The sequence below is a fragment of the Chiloscyllium plagiosum genome, unplaced genomic scaffold (assembly GCF_037043375.1).
Source record: "Chiloscyllium plagiosum isolate Xiang-an unplaced genomic scaffold, Cpla_swu_hap1 HiC_scaffold_8, whole genome shotgun sequence".
Lineage (NCBI taxonomy): Eukaryota > Metazoa > Chordata > Chondrichthyes > Orectolobiformes > Hemiscylliidae > Chiloscyllium > Chiloscyllium plagiosum.
Window position 1 is genome coordinate 15,346,253 of NW_028270146.1, and position 23,586 is coordinate 15,369,838.

A 23,586-nucleotide genomic window follows, 5' to 3' on the forward strand; every position below is an offset into this window, starting at 1 on the left:
TCCTGTCCTTTGTTACCATACTGATACTAAAGGGGGTAGTGTTAGAGGGTGTAGCAAAGGTTCGTGGCAAAGTTGCTGCAATAGTGGACTTTAGTTATGTGGATAGATTAGAGGATCTGGGACTGCTATCCTTAGAGAGGAGTTGGCTGAGAAGAGATTTGATTAAGTTGCTCATATCCATGAGGAACCATTATAGAGTCATAGAGATGTACAGCATGGAACCAGACCCTTCGGTCCAACTCATCCATGCCGACCAGATAACCCAACCCAATCTAGTCCCACCTGCCAGCATCTGGCACATATCCCTCTAAATCCTTCCTATTGATATACCCATCCAGATGCCTTTTAAATGTTGCAATTGTACTCGCCTCCACCACTTCTTGTGGCAACTCATTCCATACATGTACTACCCTCTATGTGAAGAAGTTGCCCCTTAGGTCTCTTTTATATCTTTCCCCTCTCACCCTAAACCTATGCCCTCTAGTTCTGGACTCCCCCACCCCAGGGTAAAGACTTTGTCTATATACCCTATCCATGCCCCTCTTGATTTTATAAATCTCTATAAGGTCACCCCTTAGCCTCCGATGCTCCAGGGAAAACAACCCCAGCCTGTCCAACCTATCCCTATAATTCAAATCCTCCAACCCTGGCAACATCCTCGTAAATCTTTTCTGAACCCTTTCAAGTTTCACAACATCTTTCCGATAGGAAGGAGACCAGAATTGTATGCAATATTCCAACAGTGGCCTAACCAATGTCCTGTACAACCGCACCATGACCTCCCAACTCCTGTACTCAATACTCTGACCAATAAAGGAAAGCATACCAAATGCCTTCTTCACTATCCTATCTACCTGCGACTCTACTTTCAAGGAGCTATGAACCTACACTCCAAGATCTTTTTTTTTCAGCAACACTCCTGAGGACCTTACCATTAAGTGTATAAGTCCTGCTCAGATTTGCTTTCCAAAAATGCAACACCTCCCATTTATCTAAATTTAAGTCCATCTGCCACTTCTCAGCCCATTGGCCCATCTGATCAAGATCCCGTTGTAATCTGAGGTAACCACCTTCGCTGTCCGCTACACCTCCAATTTTGGTGTCATCAGCAAACCTACTAACTATATCTCTTATGCTCACATCCAAGTCATTTATATAAATGATGAAAAACTTTCCATTGGCAGAAAGATGGCCGATGCATGGACTTAAAGTGAATAATGAGTGTTAAGATCTGGAACACAGTGCCTAGCAGCTCAGATCAGTGGTGGCTTTGAAAAGATTGGAAGAGGAGAAAAAGTCACAGTGCAATGGGGAAAAGGCAGTGGAGTGGGAAAACCAGATTACCTTAGCACAGAGCCAGCAGCAACACAATAGGCCAACAGGTCTCCTGTGTTTTCGCAGTTCCATGACTTTGTGATCTATGTAGCTCTCTGCTACCATCTTGTGAGAGTACTGTGGTATCACACTTAAGGAGCAGGTAAGCATTTTATGCTGTTAATTTCTAGATAAATTCTCCATAAGAATGTTCAGCACCCTGAGCAGATTAATGATGTAGTGTTGAAAGCTGATCATATGGGAGATATAAAACAATTATATATCTCCAGTATTGCTGTTCAGAAGAATGCATCAGTGAGTGAGGTGATGTATTTTAGAATTAGGTTTATTGTCACGTGTACTCAAGTCACAAAAGAACAGGAGTACAGTGAAAAGTGTATAATGTTGCCGAACACATGGCATCATCTTAGGTACAAAGTAGCAAAGTGCAAATCTCTGGTACAATAAATAAAAATAACAAAGAAAAAAGTTATAGTGCATTACAGATATGCATAGTATAAGTTAGGAAAATAAGAAATAAAGCTAAAAAGATATTCTAGTCTTTCTATGATGGCTTCCACGTGGTCTGATCAGGCTCCACTGGTTACCAGCTAGTAGTCATCTTTGCTCCAGGCCCGCTGGCCTCCATCTCTGCTCTGCTCTGCTCTGTTCCTGCTCCTCTCCGTCTCGGCTTGGCTCTGCTCCGGTCCGGGTTCGCTGACCTCTGTCCCTGAGCCACTCCGTCCCTGCTGATCTCCGTCCCCGTTGATCTCCATCCTGCTTCGCTTTGGGCACGCTGAGTGAAGAGGAAAAGATCAGAAGAGAAAAATGTGCGCAATAGAGAAAAAATATAAGGACAGCGAACCCGGACCGGAGCAGATCTGGCTGGTGCGTTCTATTTTACCATCTTGGAATCATTCATTTATCTTATTTATAGGAAAGACTGACTTGTGTTTATATAGGATGTGTCACCTGAAAGGAATTGATGATAAACGGGGTCCTAGGGAATTAGAATTGCTGATGAGTAACTGTCTCACTTCTGTATCTCTGCATTTGTACGCTGATTATGTATTTTAGTCAATATATTTCTCTTCTACTTTCCACCAATTCCTCTACAGAGATTTTCCATCTTCTTAAGTTACTCTGCTAAATCATATTCCGGTATTAACTGTAATTGCACGCTTCACGAAATGCCAAATCAGACTATACAGTAATTAGCAGAACCCAAAAAGTTCCCCCTTTCCAGTTTACTGAGGTGTCATGATTGATTGTTATTTGTTGAATCCGATACAGTATACAATCTATACTTTGCTTCAAGCACCGTTAGGAAATCAGCACCAAAGCAATCCTTAGAGTTCCATATTCACCCATCCATTTTTGCTCTTGGACCGTCTATTTCATTTCTTGGATATTGAAACCTTAATGACAGAATTGCACCTTCTCTCTTGAGGTTGCAATCAGCAGTGGTCAAAACTTACTATCCTTTTGTTGCTACTAATTTTTAATTGATAATTGACCATCCTTTGCAGCTGATGGCTTATTCATGACTAAATTAGAATCTTCTTTTTTTTTAACCCAACTGAAAACCTTCTGCACTTGAATTCAGATTCCAGCCTAACAAATAATTACAGTTAGGTGGCAGACCTCAAAACTCTTTATGTGGACTAGATATAAACTGAGGAGTGAACATTGTGTTGTAGAAGTGTCTGTACCCAGTGAGAATAATGTCTGTTGCATTTACTTTTTTAGCACTGTAATAACTGGCCTTGTGCTAGTGGTAAATGCAAACTTACTTAATGCTGTGCCCTCTCGTGCACAGGTTTCAGAGAGAGTTGAAAGGCGCCTGCAAGAAATTGAAAAGGAAATGAGAACGGAAAGACATTTGGCAGAACGTCGTGAAGACCAGCTTGGACACATGGCTGTACAACTGAAGGAGGTGAGACATAGTCTTCACATTGGAGGTGTGAAACATTTGCTGGTTCTGCAGGAAAGGTAGTCATCTGTTCCAGTTGTTTTGGTTTCTGAACAAACTTGAGAGTCTTTCGGCAAGGCAACATGAAAGGGTTCACTGGCAATGATCATGATTTTGAAAGCTATTACATGAAGTCCAACATTTCTACTTCAAAGGAGAATAGTGAATTAAGTTACTAAGCAGTGTTATTAAAGGAAATAGTGTGGGAGAATATTTTGACTTTAGGCTGAAGAAAGTAATAGCACTGATAAGGTGTCTGTCACATGCACCGCCTTATTTTCCCTTCTACTGCCTTCATGTACTGGGAATTTTGGTAATAAATAGGAAAGCTGCCTGCTGTCCACACCATGGTTGAACATGTCCCTTCTAAATGGGTTCCAGAAGACATTAGATTAATTTTCCCAAAAGCAAGAGATTGAGAGGTATTGACAGATGTAGTGGAATGTTCCAACCATAAGATGTAGAAGCAGAAGTTGGCAATTCAGCCCATTGAGTCTGCACTGCTTTTGATGAGTTCCTGACTGATCTGATAATCTTCAACTTCACTTTCTTGCCCTATCTTTATAATCCTTGTTTCCCTTGCCAATTAAAAATCTGCCTTTCTCAGCCTTGAATGTATTTAATAACCCAGCATCGACAATCTTTGCAATAAAGAATTCCACAGATTCACTATCCTCAGAGATGAAATTCCTACTCCTCTCTGTCTTAAGCATGCAATCCTTATTCTGAGATTATGTCCTCTGGATTTAGACTCTACCACAGGGCAAACCAACCTCTCCTTATCTACCTTGTCAAGTCATCTAAGAATCCCTCTACTAAGAATCTTGTATGTCTCAATAAGAGTGCCTCTCATGTTTCTAAATTTCAATGAGTACAGGCCCAATCTACTCAACCTTTCCCCATATGACAGTTCCTCCATATCCTGCATCATCCTTAGGAATCTGCTTTGGAATGCCTCGAATGCCAGTATTTATTTTCTCGAATAAGGGGCCCAAAATTGTACTCCAGCCTGACTGGTCCTTTGGATAGATTTGTTCTGTTTGAAATAAAGGCCAACATTCCATTTACCTTCGCTATTACATGCTTAACTTGGATTCTAGCTTTTTGTGATTCATGGATGAGCATTTCCAATTCTTGCGTAACTTTTTGCAGTCTCTCTCCATTTTAAATAATAAGCCAATCCTCTATGCTTCCTTCCTTCACATTTTCCCACGTTATTTTTCAACTGCCAAGTTTTTTCCCACTCACTTAACCTGATCATATCCCTCTGCAGACTCTCATTTTTGGCATCCTTACCACCTATTTTTGGGTTGTCCACAAACTTAACTCGTACATTAACTTTCCTCATCTATGTCATTGATGTATATTGCGAATAATACTGCTTCCTTGGTAGCTGAAGTTAAATATCGTTTTTTAAAATGATTACTTTTTATTTTCCATTATGTCTATTTTCTTTTGCTATGTGTAATGTTCCCTTTATATCATGTTACATATTGAAAATGGAGACCCTATTGGTATGGCAGTATAGTGATAAATATTAATAACGTGCACTTTTAATGAAGAAGATAAGTGTGCCCATTTATATAGTGATTTTTCAAGGCTGAATACCACCCCAGAGCTGTTAAATTACTTTTGAGGTATAGTGACAATTGTTATGTAGACTAAGATGTATTAGTCACCTTGACTGCATTGTCTTCCCATGAACAACATTGTGATGAATTAATAGTCAATCTAAGTTGGAACTTGAATGTATTGGTTGCAAATTCTTCGCTGTCTCGTTTCGGGAAGTGTCATGAAATTTTTTTCGATTTGATTGTGGTGGTTAGGGTGTGATCTTTGTTCAATCTCGTGTTTGTGCCAAAGCAATTGTAGAAAATTTGAACATTCACATAAATTTTGATTTTTAATTATCAGAATTTCAGTTTTAAACAAAAATTAGATACTCTTTGTTTTCTAGGCAATATATAATGAAATTTATCCCATTGGGATGTTGGACACCCTTGTAAACAACTATATTGAAAATCTAAGATTACTGTCCAAATGTTGGTGGAAATCAGGAATATTTCTAATTGCTATCATTGTATTTGGGATGTGAATAATGTTCCAGGTGCCTAGATGGTAATAAGGTGCAAATATGTAATATCATACTGAGGTCGCCAGTGTGCCTGGGTGTTTAGGCACATTGTCTGCTTTGAGGAGCAATGTTCCAGAAAAGATAAAACTCAATTAATCCTGGGTAAAATTGTTTAACATTTTAGCTTTGATTCTGATTTTGTCGTCAATAAAATACTGTTTTAAAAACTTGAGTAATTGTCAATCATGTGTACCCCAACCTATGGCCCAAAAATCCTGAATTTTTCACCTGGCTCCTGTTAGACTTGAGAATTGGTTTAGTAGGGGCGAGAAAGTGAGGACTGCAGATGTTAGAGATAAGACTCGAAACGTGTGGCGCTGGAAAAGCACAGCAGATCAGGCAGCAGCTGAGCAGCAGAACCATTGCTATTTCGGGCATAAGCCCTTCATCAGGAATGACATTCCTAATAAAGGGCTTATGCCCAAAATATCGATTCTCCTGTTTCACGGCTGCTGCCTGACCAGCTGTGCTTTTCCAGCGCCACACCTTTTGAATCGGTTTATTGGGAGCAATCTAGAGAATCCTTTCTTTTTTTACAGTTGCTCTTTTCTGATTTAAACTATAATGAACAACTAAGTTGCATAAGCTCTATCTCTAGATAGCTTAAAAAGCAGGCATTTGCAGAATGGTCAAGTGAAATGTCTCCCAGACATCTTTATTGTGACGGGGAGTGCCGAGTTTTAACAAATGTTCATTTCAGATGCAATTCAGCATCTATAGTATTTGGCTATTGTATTAATCTGAAATGATCTCTGAGCCTGGAGCAGAACGGGGATTATTTTGTTGTATGTTCAGCAGGAAACTGCTGCTTCTGGCTTTCTGTTTCTGAGCAGAGTATACTCCCTAAACACTAAGAGAAAGGTGGCTACCACCTTAGCATATACCTGTGACTCTTCACACTTTGAGTTTTCACTTTCCTGAGAGCCATGATGCCTCTGAGCTTTTGTCTTTTCGCTTCAGATAATTGCATTTTCAAAGCTTGATTTTATAGCTGTGTTTCTTCTCTATTTATTTCCTGCCTGTTGTTTACTTTTTGCTGCTTTTACCATTTGCCCTGAGTATCCTTCTTAATGAACTTGAACAATTCCCCACCTTCCCTTCACATATTGAACCTGATCTGGGACTGGAGCTTCTCCATGTCAACCGTCTGCCAGTCAAAGCGTACTTTATTGCAGCCAGGGGCTTCCTTTGTGGACACTGCAATATGAAAGCTGCAAATGTCGAGTGTGACTGGTATTATCTGCCAGTGTGTAGGTGGTGACCATCTTTGCCTTGTGCACTGGTGGCCATCTATGACTGTTATGGTGGGAGCCACCTTTGCCAACCATCTTGGCTTTTGTAGCGTATACTGCGGTCAGAAATAGATAGCCTGAATCATCAGTTCCGGGGTGAATTCAGGACCATGGCCAGCAATCATATAGTAGCAGACATTATTGGCAGTTCCCAAGAACCGACATGGACTTAAAAACTCAAAATAGACCTTCTACAGTTTGTGAAGCTTTCTGGTCTCAAACTTGACTTTCACATGACTGTATGGTATGCCAATGAACAAAACTGCATTAATGCCTCCACCCAACTGGTGCACTGAAATTAACTTCACTATCCTTCCCTGGGTTTTGTTACTTGTACGGCTTGTGTTTTCATGATAATCCAGCAATTTTAATCATCTTTTTGTTCTGTAGTATCAGTCTGCGACTGATTAGATTAATGAATTTCACTTTGATGTGGGATTTGAGTTCAGAGTCAAATTCCATTCCCATTAAAATTAATAAAACAAAAATTATCTAATATGGACAAAGCTTCAGATATTTGGCTGAAAGATTTAGCGTTTGCAATTTTTTCTGCAATGGGACAAAGTAAATCTATTCAAACTGGAGAGTTTGTCTCAGAGCTTGGGTAGGTGGATAGGTTTAAAGCTAGTTATTGCCTGCTTTCCTGCATTCAAATTTCTTATTGTGTCTTGTCTTTTTTGCTCCTTTGGAATTTCTCTAGCAGGCTGAATTCCCAAGCCAATATGCTATTATGAGCTCCATTTAAATCAGCTGGATCTTTACTGTTCTGACCTGTGAGATGAATTCATGCTCTAGGAAGCTGACTGCAGCACAGATGTCTGCACGCGTGGATGTGCATGTATGAGTGAGAGATTTGCTCATACATTTTTTGAAGTTGTACAGATTTTGTGGGACCAATGATGGTTTATGATCTACTTAATGGTGTTATGCCACAAATTACTCTGTGCATGCACCCAAACTGTTTCTGGCCATTTTTGAAGTCCGCAAGCCTCTTGATATTCAACACAAATGGCACATGTGATTGAAAATGAAACTGATCTTGAAATTTTTCTTTAAGCATGCCATAAGGTTAAAATGAACAAAGGACAGGGGAGGGGGGAAGTGGGTCTCATCAACATTTAAAGCTATGACTCATTACATGGATAGAAAACAAGGTCAGCCAGTTTGAGAAAAGATGTAAAGAGTAAAACATTACTATTAACTCTTAAATCCATATTTCTGTAAGCATTATTACAATTGCTAACATTTTGCACTTAATAGTACCATTGATACCAGGAAATTGTTCAACCTTTTCTGGGAAGGAATGATTAGAGATTGAGGGTTGGAGGAGGATGGATTGTGACAGTATCTAAAGGGAATAGGTTTTGATGAGATTGAAGGATTTAAGAGCAGGAAGTAAGAGGGAAATTGTGTTATTATGGTCATGTCACTGGACTAGTAATCCAGAAGAGGCAAAAGTGAGGACTGCAGTTGCTGTCAATCAGAATCTAGATTAGAGTGGTGCTGAAAAAGCACAGCAGGTCAGGCAGCATCTGAGGAGCAGGAAAATCGATGTTTTGGGCAAACCTCAGGAATCTAGAGTTCTTCTCTAGTAATCCAGAATGCCAGGCTAATGTTCGGTGGTTCAAACCCCACTATATAGGTGATGGAATTTGAACTCAATTTGGAAAAATAAAGTTTGGGATAAAAAGCTAGCCATGTGGTGACCATGTCTGTTATTTTAAAACCCATACGATGGAAATCTGCCATCCTTACTTGCTTTGGCCTGTGTGACTCCAGATCCACAGCAATATGGATTGACTCTTAAGTTCTCTGGGCAATAAATGCTGGCCCAGTCAGTGACCCCAATACCTGATGAATGAATTTAAAACAAGGCTGAGGCATTTAGTGTCAGTCTTTGTTCAATTTCACCGCTGACACAGAAGGTTACAGGTTCAGCTCACACTTCGGGGAGGTGCAACTGTGTGATCAAGACTGACACCCCAGTTTAGTATTAAGGCAATGCTACACTGTCTTAGGTTTTGGGTGAAATATCAAACTGAACCTGATTTACCTTCTCAAGGAAAGGCCAGTACTTCTGCCGTACTGTTGGAAGAAAAGCAAAGGAATTATGTTCCATCTTCTAATGAATATCATTCCAACAGAGAACTCAGTTGTTAACTCGTTGCTGTAAATGGAAAGTTAATGTATATAAATTGGCTGCTATGTTTCCTGTGTAAGAGAAATTAAAAATATACTTTTTTGACTGTAGACCATTTTGAGATGACCCTAAGTCATGAAATCTGCAGTACAAATGCAAACCTGTATTTTTCTTTTGTGGTGAGGGTTCTGACACAGCCAAAATAGCTCAAAAATGGAGCAAATAGAATAGTGAAATGCAAAAAATGCCGAGAATTGAATGTGGTGAAAGGAAAAGGACTGAATGATGATGTAGGGACAGGCATCTTGAGGCTATAAATCAGAAGGTTTCTCAAAAATTGATGTGCACATGGACACTGAGCTGGTAAATGTTGGAAAGGACCTGAGCTTATAAGGGAATGGAATGTGATCTGAGATAGGATAGAGATCTTGAATTTGAAGAAGTGTTCTGAAGAAGAGGCATTTCTGACATGAAATGATAGCTCTTTTTCTCTCTCCACAGATGCTGCCTGACTGCTGAGTTTCTCCAGCATTTTCTTGTTGTTTCATCTTTCCAGCACCTACAGTATTTTGCTTTAATTTGATGGAATTTTCAATGGTTTCCAGTTGGTGAAGGGTGAACTTTAGGAGTCTCCAAACATGCTGCAGGACTGATGACAACACATATTTAAACACTTTGCAAGGTGTAACTGTTCAATGAGACCTGGGTGTCCTCATGTAGTTGCTGAAAGTAAGTGCGAGGTGTAGTAGGCAGTAAAGAAAGTAAACTATATGTTAGCATTCATAACAAGAGGATTTGATTACAGGTATGACGGTTACACAGGACTTTGATGAGGCCACATCTTGAATATTATGTGCAGCTTTGGTTGCCTTATCTGAGCAAGGGATGCTCTTGCTATAAAGGGAGTGCAGCAAAAGGATTACCAAACAATTTCTGGGTAGCAGGACTGATGTATGAGGAAAAATTGATTCAGTTAAGATTCTGTTCACTTGAACTTTGAAGAATAAGAGGGGATCTCCTAGAAACCTATAAAATTCTCGCAGGGCTAGACAGATTAGATGCAGGAAGGATGTTCCTGATGGTGGGGATCATCGTTTAAGGGTAAAGGGTAAACCTTTTAGAATGGAAATGAGGAGAAATTTGTTCACCCAGAGTGTGGTGAGCCTGTGGAATTTAATACCACAGAAAGTGGTTGAGGCCAAACATTGTGTTTTCAAAAAAGGAGGTAGATACAACTCTTAGGACGTAAGGGATCAAGGGACATGGAGAGGGTGTGATTAGGATATTGAGTGTGATGATCAGCCATGATCATCATGAATGGTAGAGCAGGCTCAAGAGGTCAAAAGGCCCACTCCTGCTCCTATCTTCTATGTTTCTATGTCTCGAGGGGCTTTTAAGAATGAGACCAGCATTGTAAACATGGAGGTTTTCATGAATTCAGTGATTGTTTAGGCATTACTTTGGGGGTAGGGGAGGGAAACAGACCTTAGTAACCCATCCTCTGGTGGAGCACAGAATCACTGACAGAAACCTATGCATTTCAACATAATTCTATCCGTGTGTGAACTCCTGAAGTTGTTGGTCAGTTTTGGTGGAGTAATAATGGCAAATTCTGACAGTTTGTCTTATTATCTGCAGAATCCAGTCCATAATTTTATATTCCCTTTTGATTCAAATATGTTTCCTTCTCTTAACTTTGAAAGCTCTGTCTGTTGCTGGAGTGTCTGTTTTATGAGAATTGGCAACCTTGTCTCTGTAAGCAGAAAATAAACAATGCTTCAGTCAAATCAAGAAAGTTTATAACGTCCAGTAAAGCCATTTTTGGTCTGTGTCCATGGGGCCAACACAGAAATGGTAAATCATGTCAGTATAGGCAGGCTGTTGAGCTTGAATCTCTCATTGTCCTTAACAACATCTGCATGTGCACTTTGCAGTAGGAGCTGACTGTGCAAGTTGGCTTAACGTCTCGATTTCTTCAATCCCCTTCCCTCAACCCTTTCCTCTGTAAAAACCGTCTTTTTTTCATTTTTCTGTATTTTCAATTGAGTTCTAAAATGGGAAAAGGTCTGTTTTAAAAACCGATTAAAGAAGATTTACTACACTTTTAAAAAGCAAGTTACTTGATGCTCATCGTAAGTGCTGTTTACGCGGCTGTTTGTTCAAGCAGCAGGCCAGGTTGTGTTAGATGGAGCCAGAGGTGTGCATGATGGGAGATTTGGCCAGCAACGAGCAACTGATTGTTCTATAGAATGGAGACCAGTTGTCTATGATAAAGGCCTTCTGCCTGTCAACAACTATATGATTGGCTCCCAGGTAGCTGAACAGTTTGAGGATGTTTGAGAAGAAGCCATCGGAGCTCTGGAAGTGAATCTGCTGTCCTTCTTTCTGCAGTGAAGAAATACCTCGATTCTGAAGAAAGTAACTTTATTTTCCCTTAGTTGCTGTAAGCTGTTAATTTTAATCAGAAATTTTAAGTAGTGACTCTGTGCCTCCTGCAAGTAAGTAAAAAGTACCTGGAGAAGGAAAATTGAGGAACAGCAGGTCTTGGCTGGCCAAAAGGATCATCTTAGCAAACCCTGGGGTCAGGCACAGTTGACCTGCCTTGCCAGTCCATAACGCCCATTTTGTGTGTGTGTGTGTGTGTGTGTGTGTGTGTGTGTGTGTGTGTGTGTGTGTGTGTGTGTGTGTGTGTGTGTGTGTGTATATATATATATACACACAGGATTTTTGTAAGCAGGGTTAGAGTTTTAACTAGTGGAATTTAATATCAGTGTTTCATAATTGTGTACCTGTAGCTGGAATCCAATTACTTGTAGTAAATAGCAATCGTTAAGTACAGAAACCTGATCCATTTTTTCAGTTAACCTGGTTCAAAGGAACATAAATTTGGAAATTTGTGTACTTTTATAAGTTCTTTAATTTTGTGATTCATGCAGAGTAGTGAAAACTTAATTTCCAGTATGGTCCCCCATGAGGGTGGAATCTCAACCTTGTTGAATCTGTGCTAAGTGTCATACTTCAGCCGTTTGCTAGCCTGAGTGTTGAAATTAAATGTTTTTCAGGAGTGGAATTTGGACCTAGGTGTTCAATGTGCCTCAATTTTTTTTTACAACGTAGAACACATTAATCAAATGGCAAAATTGTCTGTTTTTGCACTTTGTTTTGCTGTGATTGTGTGTGTAACACTCTCCCCTCTGACCCAAACACTGCTGGTGTTGAGTCTTACTTTGTCTCCAAACCGAATGCAATGTGGAGGTAGTTGTTGCATTGCCTGAGGCCTCTCTTACAACTGAGACTGTAAACTGAAGCATCTCCAATTCTTAGGTAGATGTGGGAAACTCAGGGGCACAACATCAAAAATGAAAAGGGAGTATCCAGGCCACTATTTAACCCACAACCAGCATCTTAAAATAAATGATTATCTGTTTGTTTATTTCATTGCTGTTTGTGGGACTTTGCTGTGTGCAAATCGACTTGCATTTTCCGACAGTGTGACTGTGACTAGGCTTCAATAGTATTTACTGGATCAGTGGTGCTGGAAGAGCACAGCAATTCAGGCAGCATCCGAGGACAGGCAAAATCGACGTTTCGGGCAAAAGCCCTTCATCAGGAATAAAAGGAAAGGCTTTTATTCCTGATGAAGGGCTTTTGCCCGAAACGTCGATTTTGCCTGTCCTCGGATGCTGCCTGAATTGCTGTGCTCTTCCAGCACCACTGATCCAGAATCTGGTTTCCAGCATCTGCAGTCATTGTTTTTACCCCTTCAATAGTATTTAATTGAGTGTCAAGTTAGGGTTCGGGTTTGTGTCGGGTCATCTTGAAGTCATGAAAAGCGATGCATAAGTACAATGCTTTTTCTTTTCTTTTTCTTCATTTCCTTCAAGCTGACACTCAATACGAAACACCAGCAATAGAAATTAATTGGTTTCAGTCTTTGAGCACGGCAATGGAAAATAGGACTGTTTTATTTGAATAGACATTGCTAATGGAGGTTGTGTGGAGGATATTTCCTTACTAGTTTGGCTGTCAGTTTTTATTAATTTGTGTCTTCATTTATGTTTTTTTTAAATTAAAGATATTGTGGAGAAACAATTGAGTTTGTAATCCTGCTGCTTTTATTTTCCATTTTGCCCTCTGCTTCAGAAGAAAGTAACCACCAGGGGTCACTTTATCTTCATTGCTGGGAGATTTGCTTCCTTTGGGCTTCTGTTGACTTATTCCAGCATTTTAATGCCCCCCCTCAAAAAAAGAAATTATCTCATACTTTTCAGTTAGTCAGCTTTTAAACAACAGTGGGAATACCTTATGAACTGACTTCTTGGGGGAAAAATGATGTGATGATACAGAATGCATATCAAATGCATGTGACATTAAATACAATGCCTTCTAAAGAAAATTGCAAAATTCCTTTTAAATACTGAACCAAATCCCAAAAGCTGTTGTGGTAAATTTTTTTTTGACAATGGTGCGTAGTTTATTAAAATGTGCTGTTATTCACCATTATGCAGTTTGAATGCAATTGCAGAGCATTAGCTATTCAATGGAGACTTGTTCAGTAGCTTATTTAATGTTATAGCTGCATAGAATGGAATATTAATCTGTTATAAACCTTTAGCACAATCGTACAATAAAAAAAAACTTCAGGTGCAGTATATTCTAGTAAGTGCTTCTTTTATCTTCAGTTAGAATAGGAATTTATGATCTCATATAATGAAATTACAATAACTTTACAGCACTAATATGGCTATTTTATGAAGTAAAAAAAATCCAATAGAGAGCGCTCACTTCATTTAGAATAGCATTTTAAAAATGTCACATCTATCTATATGGTGAAATGTATCAGAAGCCACAATTGAAGGGATGTAGTTCGTCGTAATGTAGGCGGAGATCACTGATAGGGAGGAACTTCAAAAGAAGAATGATAATTAAAAATCAAGGCTTTGAGAGCTGATGTAGGCTAGTCCGAAGAGGGGGCGGACAATTGATAGAAAAGACTTGGTGTGAATGAGGATATGGGTGGCAGAGTGCTGGATGAGCTCAAGTTTGTGGAAGTTGGGAGCTGGCCAGATGGAAATTTGAACAGTAGAATCTAGAGGTAACAAAGCCATAGCTAAGGCTTCAGTGAGAGTTGAGCTTTTTCTCATTGATGGATGGTGCTAAGTGTTTCAGGTTGTCTTTTGGCCTGTTTCTCTTCCTGCTTCATTATTGCTCTGAACTATGGTTATGTTACTGGTCACAGTGTTCATTGACCTCCTGAGTTTTGTCCTTTTACCTCCAGCAAAACACCGTTTCTAAATGGTTTGCTTTTCTTGCTGGTCTGATTTTTGTTTTGGCTCCAATTCCACTCTTCTTGGGAAGGTGGCAATTTGGTAGCTTCCTTTGACCTTTCGAACTCCTCTCATCATGAGTTTTTGCTGATGTACTCTAAGCAGCCCTGGTGATGTGGCTTCTCAAAACCACAACCAGATTTTGTGCCATAGGTATATTTCCTCATTTCTTGCTATATAACATCCTAGCAAAGTGAGACTCAAAGGGAAACGTGTGCCTTTAGTGTGGTATTCTTTCATATTTTATCTTGCAACCAGCCCTGAAGAAGCTTTTGCCAATCTTACCACTTGCAGCTTTCTCTTTCAACTCTTAGCTTTATTTATTCTGGTGTTTCTGTTCCCTTTGCTGTTGTTTTGAGTTAATAAAACTGTTTCCTTTGGTTCGAGAACTGGACATATAAATGGAGCAGAGGTGGAGCAATTTCCCTCAAAGGAGTAGTGCTATGGGCAACTTTCCCTGTGAGTTGATGGAAATTCCTATTATACTGCGGTTGACCTTGTAACAATGAGGAAGAATTGGTGTTACACTAGGTAGTCAAATTCTGATTTCTAAACGACATTGAAAATGATCACAGCATATTATTATGGGATTCTGTGATTTTAAATTAGCACAGTCAGAGTCTAAGAGTGTGGTGCTGGAAAAGCACAGCATGTCAGACAGCATGTGAGAAGCAGGACAGTCGACGCATAAGCTCTTCATCAGGACCACACTCTTCGACTCTGATCTCCAGCATCTGCAGTCCTCTCTTGCTTCTAATTAGCATGGTCATCCAATTTTGCAACTGATAGGATGGATTTGGGGAAAAATCATTCTGCAGACAACTCAAATGTCAATAGAATAATGAACTCATTGACTGTAAATATCATCATTGTAGGCAGAAATTCTCTTGGTTTGAAAATGTTCTCTCTTTAGTTTTTATTAATTCACAGTAAATCAATAGTTGACTACAGTAGGTGAGTCAAGGTGTTTTTTTATTCATGAAGCCATAAACCCCTCTTCTTTCCTCAGAACCTTGTTTGTGGGTCGTGATGTCCTTCAATCAGATTAATGCATGCTCAAAACAGCTCAGAAATTACTCTGGCAAACCTTTTCCTGGCAGTTGCCAAATCCCTTTGAATAATATTATTACTAGAGACTTCGAAACAGGAGGGAAGCCATTTAGCCTCTTAATCTCTTCTGCCATCCTTTCAGATTACAGCTGTTCCAAATCTTAGTTCCATTTGTAGCCTCAATTCATTTTCTGGATATGGATCCTTCGACCCTAATTTATAAATGTTCAACTCATCCACCCAAAGAATCCCTACAGTATGGAAACAGGCCTTTCATCCCAACAAGTCCACACCGACCCTCCGAAGAGTAACCCACCCAGACTCATTCCCCTACATTTACCCCTGACTAATGTACCTAACCTGTACGTCTTGGGACTGTGGAAGGAAACCAGAGCACCTGGAGGAAACCCACGCAGACACGGGGAGAATGTGCAAACTCCACACAGACAGTCACCCAAGCCTGGATTTGAATCCAGGTCCCTGGTCCTGTGAGGCAACAGTGCTAACCACTCAGCCACCGTGCCGCCCATTCCCTTCCCCACTCCATCTCCATTCTGAACCTTAACAACTTATTGGAAGTGAGAATTCTATATTTTTCTGTGCAGATGTCCTTACTGGAAAACAGACTTCAACTTTAAGCTTATAATTTTAAGGTTATAATCCCTTTTATTGGACATTCCCATCCCACCACCTCCAAGAAATATTATCTTTGCAATTACCAATCAACTACAATTAAACATCTCAATTAGATAATCTTTTCTGGAGCAAATGCAAGCTTAGTCTTTGTAACATCTCCTCAATGTCTAACCCTTTTAGCCAATATTGCTGTAGTTTTTTAATGGAAAGTTCAGATCTCTTGCTCAACAACTAGGGATTCCTTTCCTTTGAATTGCAATATGATCATTGTGTTAAATTATCTTGGTTGGAATTGTGTGTTAATAAAAGGAGTGTTTCCCCATGTGTTTTTTTCTTTCTGTTCCCTCCTTAAGCCTTTCATTCTCTTTCATTTCTTTTCACCCCATCAACATCATGCACTCAGTATTTTTCCTTCTTTAATTGTACGAAGTAATCCTGTGAACTTAGCTATCAAGACATTCCAGGCTGGTGTTACCACTGTGTTGTCTTCAACAGTTGCCAGCTGGTCTCTATCAAAATTGCATGGTGTCTAAAATGCCAGCTACTGTATTTTGGACTGCTTTATGAGGGCTCAAGACTGACCTCATTCAATATTGCCTGAGACAGGAATAGGTGAGCAGAGACTTGTCTGCCTCTGCCCATTGACAGGACTTTATGGGGAAACCCTTTTACTCCTTTAATAACTAGTCAGGCTTTCCAGGAAGGATTCCTGTTGATGTGAGTAGCTGCAGGTTTAGCTGTGATGTATCATGTGAGGATGGGACAGTTATGCTCATTACAGCAATGTTATCAAAAGATGAGGTGGACAGTGTTATGGTTTGCAATTCAGTGACCCCTGCCAGATATCTATGTCACTTTGCAAGATGTTGATAGAACTCTTGTTTAATGCCCCAATTATTAAGTTGCCTACCGATGTTTCTAAAGCTCAAATGTGAAATATAATCATTTGAACAAGGTAGTGAAAGACACCCAGTACCTGTGGGGAATTACTTCAGTATGAGCAGTGTCTGCAGTGGCAGAAAAGAGAAAATCTTTTTGGATAAAATAAATAAGCAGTTTGTTCAGGTCAGTAACCACAGAGGAGCTATAATCCTGATCAGTTGTTGAGTGAGAGCAAAACCATTTATTTGCGTAATAGTGGTTTGCAATCCCGTCTGAGATTGCAATCGTAGGTAGATGTTTAATATTCCCCGGAGTAGTCGGTGCATAGCTTCAGAAATGGACAAACAGCGGAGAAGGGAAAGAGGATTTCTCATTATCTGTACAAGTAGTACATGATGAAAAGAGACGGGTCTGGCTGCGTGCAGTGTTTATCACAATATGCTGTCTTGAAATACTTCATACCCAAAGGTTAGCAGACACGAACTGAATAAATCTTGGCCTCCAGTTAACAATAACTATTATATTATTTCACTGACTAGAGAGGTGATGACCTTTCTGATTATGATATTTCCAACTCTGATCAATAATTATTAGGCTTTTTGGAGAGGTATTCCTACCCTTAGTTATGGCCTGTGTAATTAGAATGATGAGAAATAATTGTTTTATCACTTCTCATTGTTTCAAAACCTGGCAGAGAAGCTGGTGATGAGAGACTGAAAATGAGAATTTAAGAAACAATGATAGATCTGAAGTGAAGCAGATATGTACACTTGAGAATTGGGATTGGCATTGATTGTGAAGGTAATGCTCTCTTTGATCAATCAAAGTGACATGACTTAGGCAACTGTTTGCCATCTAGTTCTGTAGATAAGCAACATTAACATGAAATTCCTTCTCCAGGTAAGGAGTTGGGGATGTGAGAAAATATTATCCCTGGAAGCATGCAGATAAAGAATAAAAACAAGGCCTAGTTTAGGATTTTTGACAGAATGCATCTTCAAGATGCATCTTTAAGTAAAATAAGTATGCCGTGTCTCAAACTTTTAATCAGATTTAAGCAGTGCACCATTGATCCCATATCATTGAGTATTTCAGACTGAAACACTTAAACTCTTGTTCTAACCTGTTGGTTTTTTTTGTCTTTCTTTGATATAATGTTTATGCAATGTGTAAAAAACAGTATATATGTGCATTATATATACAAACACAGTGAATTAAGGGTTTGTGGAGAAAGGACAGTGCTAGCGAAATTTTGTAAGGTTTCGCTTGAGATTTATTTATCTATGTTATTGTGAAGATTAGTCTTGCATCCATTTGGAAATAAATCTTTGAAGCAATGCAGCTGCAAAAAGAAAGGTACAAAGTTGATTTTTATTTGGTATGCAGCATTTATTTAGAGTCAGAGCTGTGCAGCTCAGAAATGGGCCCTTCAGTCCAACTTGTCCATGCCAATCAAATATCCTAAATTAATCTAGTCCTATTTGCCAGTATTTAGTCCATGTCCATCTGAGCCCTTTTTATCCACATAACCATCCAGGTCCCTTTTAAATGTAATTGTACTGGCCGCCACCACTTTCTGTGGCAGCTCATTCCACACAAGCACCATCCTTTGTGTGAAAAAGCTGTCCCTTCGATCCCTTTTATATCTTTCCCCTCGCACTTTAAACCTAAGCCCTGTGGTTTTTGCCTACCCCACGAAAATGATCTTGATTACTTACCTTATCCATGCCCCTCATAATATTATAAACTTCTATAAGGCCACACCTCAGCCTCTGCTTCAGGGAAAATAGCCCCAGCCTATTCAACCACTCCCTGTAGCTCAAACCGTCCAACCATGGCAATATTCAGGGTTCCTGAACCCATTCAAGTTTCATGACATATTTTCTTTGGCAGAGAGACCAGAATTGAATGCAATATTCAGAAAGTGGTCTTACCAATGTTCTGTACAGATGCAACATGACATCCTAACTTCAAAAACCATGCATTGACTAATGAAGGCAAGTCTACCAAAGCCTTCTTCACTACCCTGTCTAGCTGTGACTCCACTTTCAAGAAACTATTAACCTTCACTTCAAGGTCTCTTTGTTTGGCAACACTCCCCAGAACCCTACAATTAAGTATCTAAGTCCTACCCTGATTTGCCTTACCAAAATGCATCACCTCATATTTATCTAAATTAAACTGCATCTGCCACTCCTTTAAGAAGTGACATTAGTCACACCTGTCATAATGTCATTAAAGATCAACTTGATTGAGAGTTCTTAAAAATATAGCAACTTTTTGCAAATGTTTTAAGCTATTGAGATTATGCCTTTTGGAATTCATGTAAGGGTGTAAATATTTTTTTAACAAGTCTAAGATTAGGACCAGAAGCAGGTTGTGTATGTACCTGTCATATGGTATTTGCTATTTCTACAGGCCTGGGATGATACATCCCTATCTGGCAAAGACATGAGAGGTTATATATTCTATTTATGCCCTCTGCCAAGGCTTCTCTGGAGCAGTAATAACAAAATTTGACAGAGCTATATAAATTTGTTGAGCCAAGTGACCAAACGTTTGATGAAAAAGATAGGTTTAAATAAAAGTCTTAAAAGAGGAGAGAAAGGAAGCGAGCTGAGATTAGATTCCCTACAGTGTGGAAACAGGTCCATCGGCCCAACAAGTCCACACTGACCTTCTGAAGAGTAACCCACACAGACCCATTTCCCTCAGACTAATGCACCTAACACTATGGGCAATTTAGCATGGCCAATTCACCTAACCTGCACATCTCTGGACTGTGGGAGGAAACCGGAGCACCCGGAGGAAACCCACGCAGACACTGGGAGAATGTGCAAACTCCATGCAAACAGTCACCCAAGGCTGGAATTGAACCTGTAAGGCAGCAGTGCTAACCACTGAGCCACCTTGCCACCCAGCTTGAGCTAGAGCGATTTAGGAAGGGAATTCTAGAGCTTTGGACCTACGCTTTTGCTGATATAGGCAAAAATGGTGGAATGAGGGAAATTTGGATGTGCAAGTGGTTGGAATTAGAGAGGTGCTGAGATCTCTCTGGGTTGCAGGTCAGGAGGAATTTGCAGGCTGGACAGCTGAGGCCATGGTAGGATTTGAAAACAAGAATGAAAATTTTAAAATTGAGGCTTCGGCAGACCAAAAGCCAATGTTGGTCAGTGAGTGCATCAACAAATAGGTCTTGGTATGCATTAGGGTACAGGCCGTGTCTCAGATGTGCTCAGGATTATAGAGGGATGCAAGGTGGGAGGCCTGACTCTTGCCAATCTGTCTTTAACAGCATTGATACTGAGGAATGGAGTTGATGACTAGGCATCAAAACCTGTGGCACTTGAATGCCAATAATAACTTTGACCCACTAATTTATATCTTGAATCAGGCAAGTAAGTTGACAATGTATGAATGAATGTCACGAGACAGAATGCTGTCATTGTAAGACAGAATAACTGAGAAGACTGCACAAATCAATAAATCCTTGTATCATAAACTGCAAATTTGGTTTGTAAAAACTGTAGATTATTGAGACTTGGCAGATGAAGCTGGTAAACTGTTTCATTGTGTTGGATAAAATATACTGTAAAATCTTAAAGCAATGTAATGGATCTTGATTCTGCTAAGTGAAAGTGCAAGTATGTGGTAGACCATTCGGTAACCTAGTTCTGAGCATAGAAAGAATGAGGAAATTCAGTGTTCCTTCTCTTCTATGTTATGATCTTCTACAGGTTAAAGGGATTTATTTTTTGCTGTAATATATTTTCTATTTGTCAATCAATGTTCAGTTGTGCAGCACAAAGTTAGTATTTAAAGAATTCTTTAGCGAATCAAAGAAGGCCTCATTATATTGCAAAATCCTTTCATTCAATTGATTTCTTTTTAATAACTAATAGCATGTATGTGTTCTGTGCCTGTACCATCTCTCAAACAGCAGTGACATGAGTGACCTGTTCTTCTGTCTTTTGAATGGTGTATGTGGATGAGCATTTTTAAGTATGCAGTTGGCACTTTGGACTGTGATGTGAGGGAAAGCCAGCCTCAGAACAGAACGTTATGGAGTAGAAGTTAGGCATCTTCAGACATTCTCAGATTTTAAATCTTTTTACTGTCAAAGGCCATTGCCTTGTGCTCAGATGGAGAACCATTTAAGTATTATGACATTGCAAGGCTATTTGTCAGCAAGCTTCACAGACCAACATTGAACGTTTGGCTAGCTTTTCAACTTTGAGCTCAGGGTATGGTTCAAATTTTGTAAGTTCTGAGTTGCATTATGAAAGCAATACCAAAATGTAATAAAGGTAACCTTTGAGCCAATAAATGTGTTTTTTTTTGCCATGCTTGATATATTAAGAAGTCTGTCTGCCTTGACAGGTGCTTACAGTAGCACTGCTGGTCCAAGCTGTTAAGTATTGATCAGTAGACGGAAAGTATGTTAGCTGCAGTTGAAAGCCATTAAAGTTTAAACATAAGAACTGTCTACAGCTGTTAGATCGCATTTTATTGTTAATGGATATAGTGCTGAGAGGACTAAGTTAGACAAGGACATCTGTGCTGGATGTCAGAAATGCACAGTGTCTCGAAACAGACTAGTAGCAAAAGACAACTGTCATGTATGTGTATGTATGCAATATTTTAAATCTCCATTTTCAGTAGGTTGATTGAGTGCAATGGGCAGGAGACCCCGTATTCAGTCACACACTGATGCATGTCGTTTTCTATGTCTGTGCTGTTGTGATCCCAGCTGATGTTAATCTGGACATGCCAGATCCCAGAATGAAACCTGCCTTAACAGATTCAACTTTGATATTTTAAAAAAAGAATGGAGGTCGGTTATTGGACATACTCAAGAGGCTGCCGGTATACTTTTAACACGATAAGATGTTAAACGAGGAAAGAAAGCTCTTTTATGTTAGATTAAAAGAAAGTTTGGACATATTATAGACTTCAGGAAAATACTCAAGTTCTCACTGCCCATTTGCCCAAACCTCAGCACAGAGTCACCACTCTGTTCTCACTCAGACTGGTACATCAGCAACTTGTTTCCTTTTGGTGAATTTCTGTCCAGTCACTACATATGTTTTTCCTTAATCTAAGAAACCTAAAGCCATCTAAAGTCATTGTGACTTTAATTTCAGAGCAACTCCAAGTTTGTTAACCCCTCTCTGAGACCACTCTCTGGCTTACCCACTCTGATTGACTATCTGGATAATTGTTTACCTGTAGCACTAGCCTGTTGCTAGGCAACAGTGCAGTTTTTATAAAACATTGAACAGTTAACCCTTCCCAAACCTTCAAGTCAAGGTTGTAAAACCTCATGAAAATGTATTTAAATAAAACAGACCTTCAGACTCTTGTCACCCAGATGAAACTCTACAAGTAACCAACCATGTCCTTTCCTTCTTAAAACTCAAAATTCTAAATTTACATTTGACTTATAGTTACATAGAGTGATTGTATGATAAGAACAAAGCTGTGCAACCATCACTGTAGATGTTGCCATTGGATTAAAGATGGGGAGGGGCACCGGTTTATGGTCACTAAATCATTTAGTTTTTCTTTTGAGACACTCTGATTTGGGGGGTTGACCTGTATGATTTCATCTATTCTCAACAACATCAATAAATTGTTGGAGAATGAATAGTAGTCTATTGTCTTTTGTTTCTACCTGTTATGTGGACAGCATTGGAAAAGGATGGTGGTTCTTGTAGTCTCTCTGCACCGGGCGGCTGTCACAATGCTCTACACTCCCCCGCCTCACTCTGCACCGGGCTGCTGTCACCCCCTACACACCCCTGCCTCACTCTGCACCGGGCCACTGTCACACTCTACACCCCCCGCCTCACTCTGCACCAGGCCGCTGTCACACTCTACTCCCCGCTACCTCACTCTGCACCGGGCGGCTGTCACAATGCTCTACACCCCCCCGCCTCACTCTGCACGGGGCTGCTGTCACTCTGCACCGGGCCGCTGTCACACTCTACACACCCCCCCCGCCTCACTCTGCACCAGGTCGCTGTCACACTCTACACCTGCACCTCACTCTGCACTGGGCCGCTGTCACACCGTTTCCCCCCGCTTCACTCTGCACCGGGCCACTGCCACACATTACACCCCCGCCTCACGCTGCAACAGACTGCTGCCAAACACTATACCCCCCGCCTCACTCTGCACCGGGCGGCTGTCAAAACGCTCTACACCCACCCGCCTCACTCTGCTCCGGGCGGTTGTCACAACGCTCTACACCCCCCGCCTCACTCTGCACGGGGCTGCTGTCACTCCCTACACACCCCCGCCTCACTCTGCATCGGGCTGCTGTCACACTCTACACCCCGCCTCACTCTGCCACGGGCCGCTGCCACACACTACACTCCCGCCTCACTCTGCACCAGGCTGCTGCAACACTCTACACCCCCCGCCTCACTCTGCACCAGGTCGCTGCCACAATCTACACCCCCGCCTCACTCTGCACTGAGCCGCTGCCACACCCTACAGCCCCCCACCTCACTCTGCACCGGACCGCTGCCACACTCAACATCCCTGCCTCAATCTGCACCAGGCCGCTGCACAATCTAAACACTCCCGCCTCACTCTGCACCGGGCCGCTGCCACACTCTACACACCCCCCCGCCTCACTCTGCACCGGCCGCTGTCACACTCTACACACCCCCTGCCTCACTCTGCACCGGGCCGCAGTCACACTCTACACCCCCCGCCTCACTCTGCACATGGCCACTGTCACACCCTACACCCCCCGCCTCACTCTGCACAGGGCCGCTGTCACACCCTACACAACCCCCGCTTCACTCTTCACCGGGCCGCTGTCACACCTT

The 23,586-nt window shown here is 40.8% G+C and overlaps 1 protein-coding gene across 5 annotated transcripts in view; it reads left to right on the top strand.

The window, feature by feature from the left end:
- Positions 1 to 23,586, top strand: part of cep128 (centrosomal protein 128) — a 416,638-nt gene that overhangs the window by 54,340 nt on the left and 338,712 nt on the right. For all 5 annotated transcript variants that reach the window (XM_043696980.2, XM_087989605.1, XM_043696981.2 and 2 more), the window contains exon 8: positions 3,134 to 3,250. In XM_043696980.2, the coding sequence (XP_043552915.2) occupies positions 3,134 to 3,250 (117 nt within the window). The remainder of the gene's footprint in view (positions 1 to 3,133; positions 3,251 to 23,586) is intronic.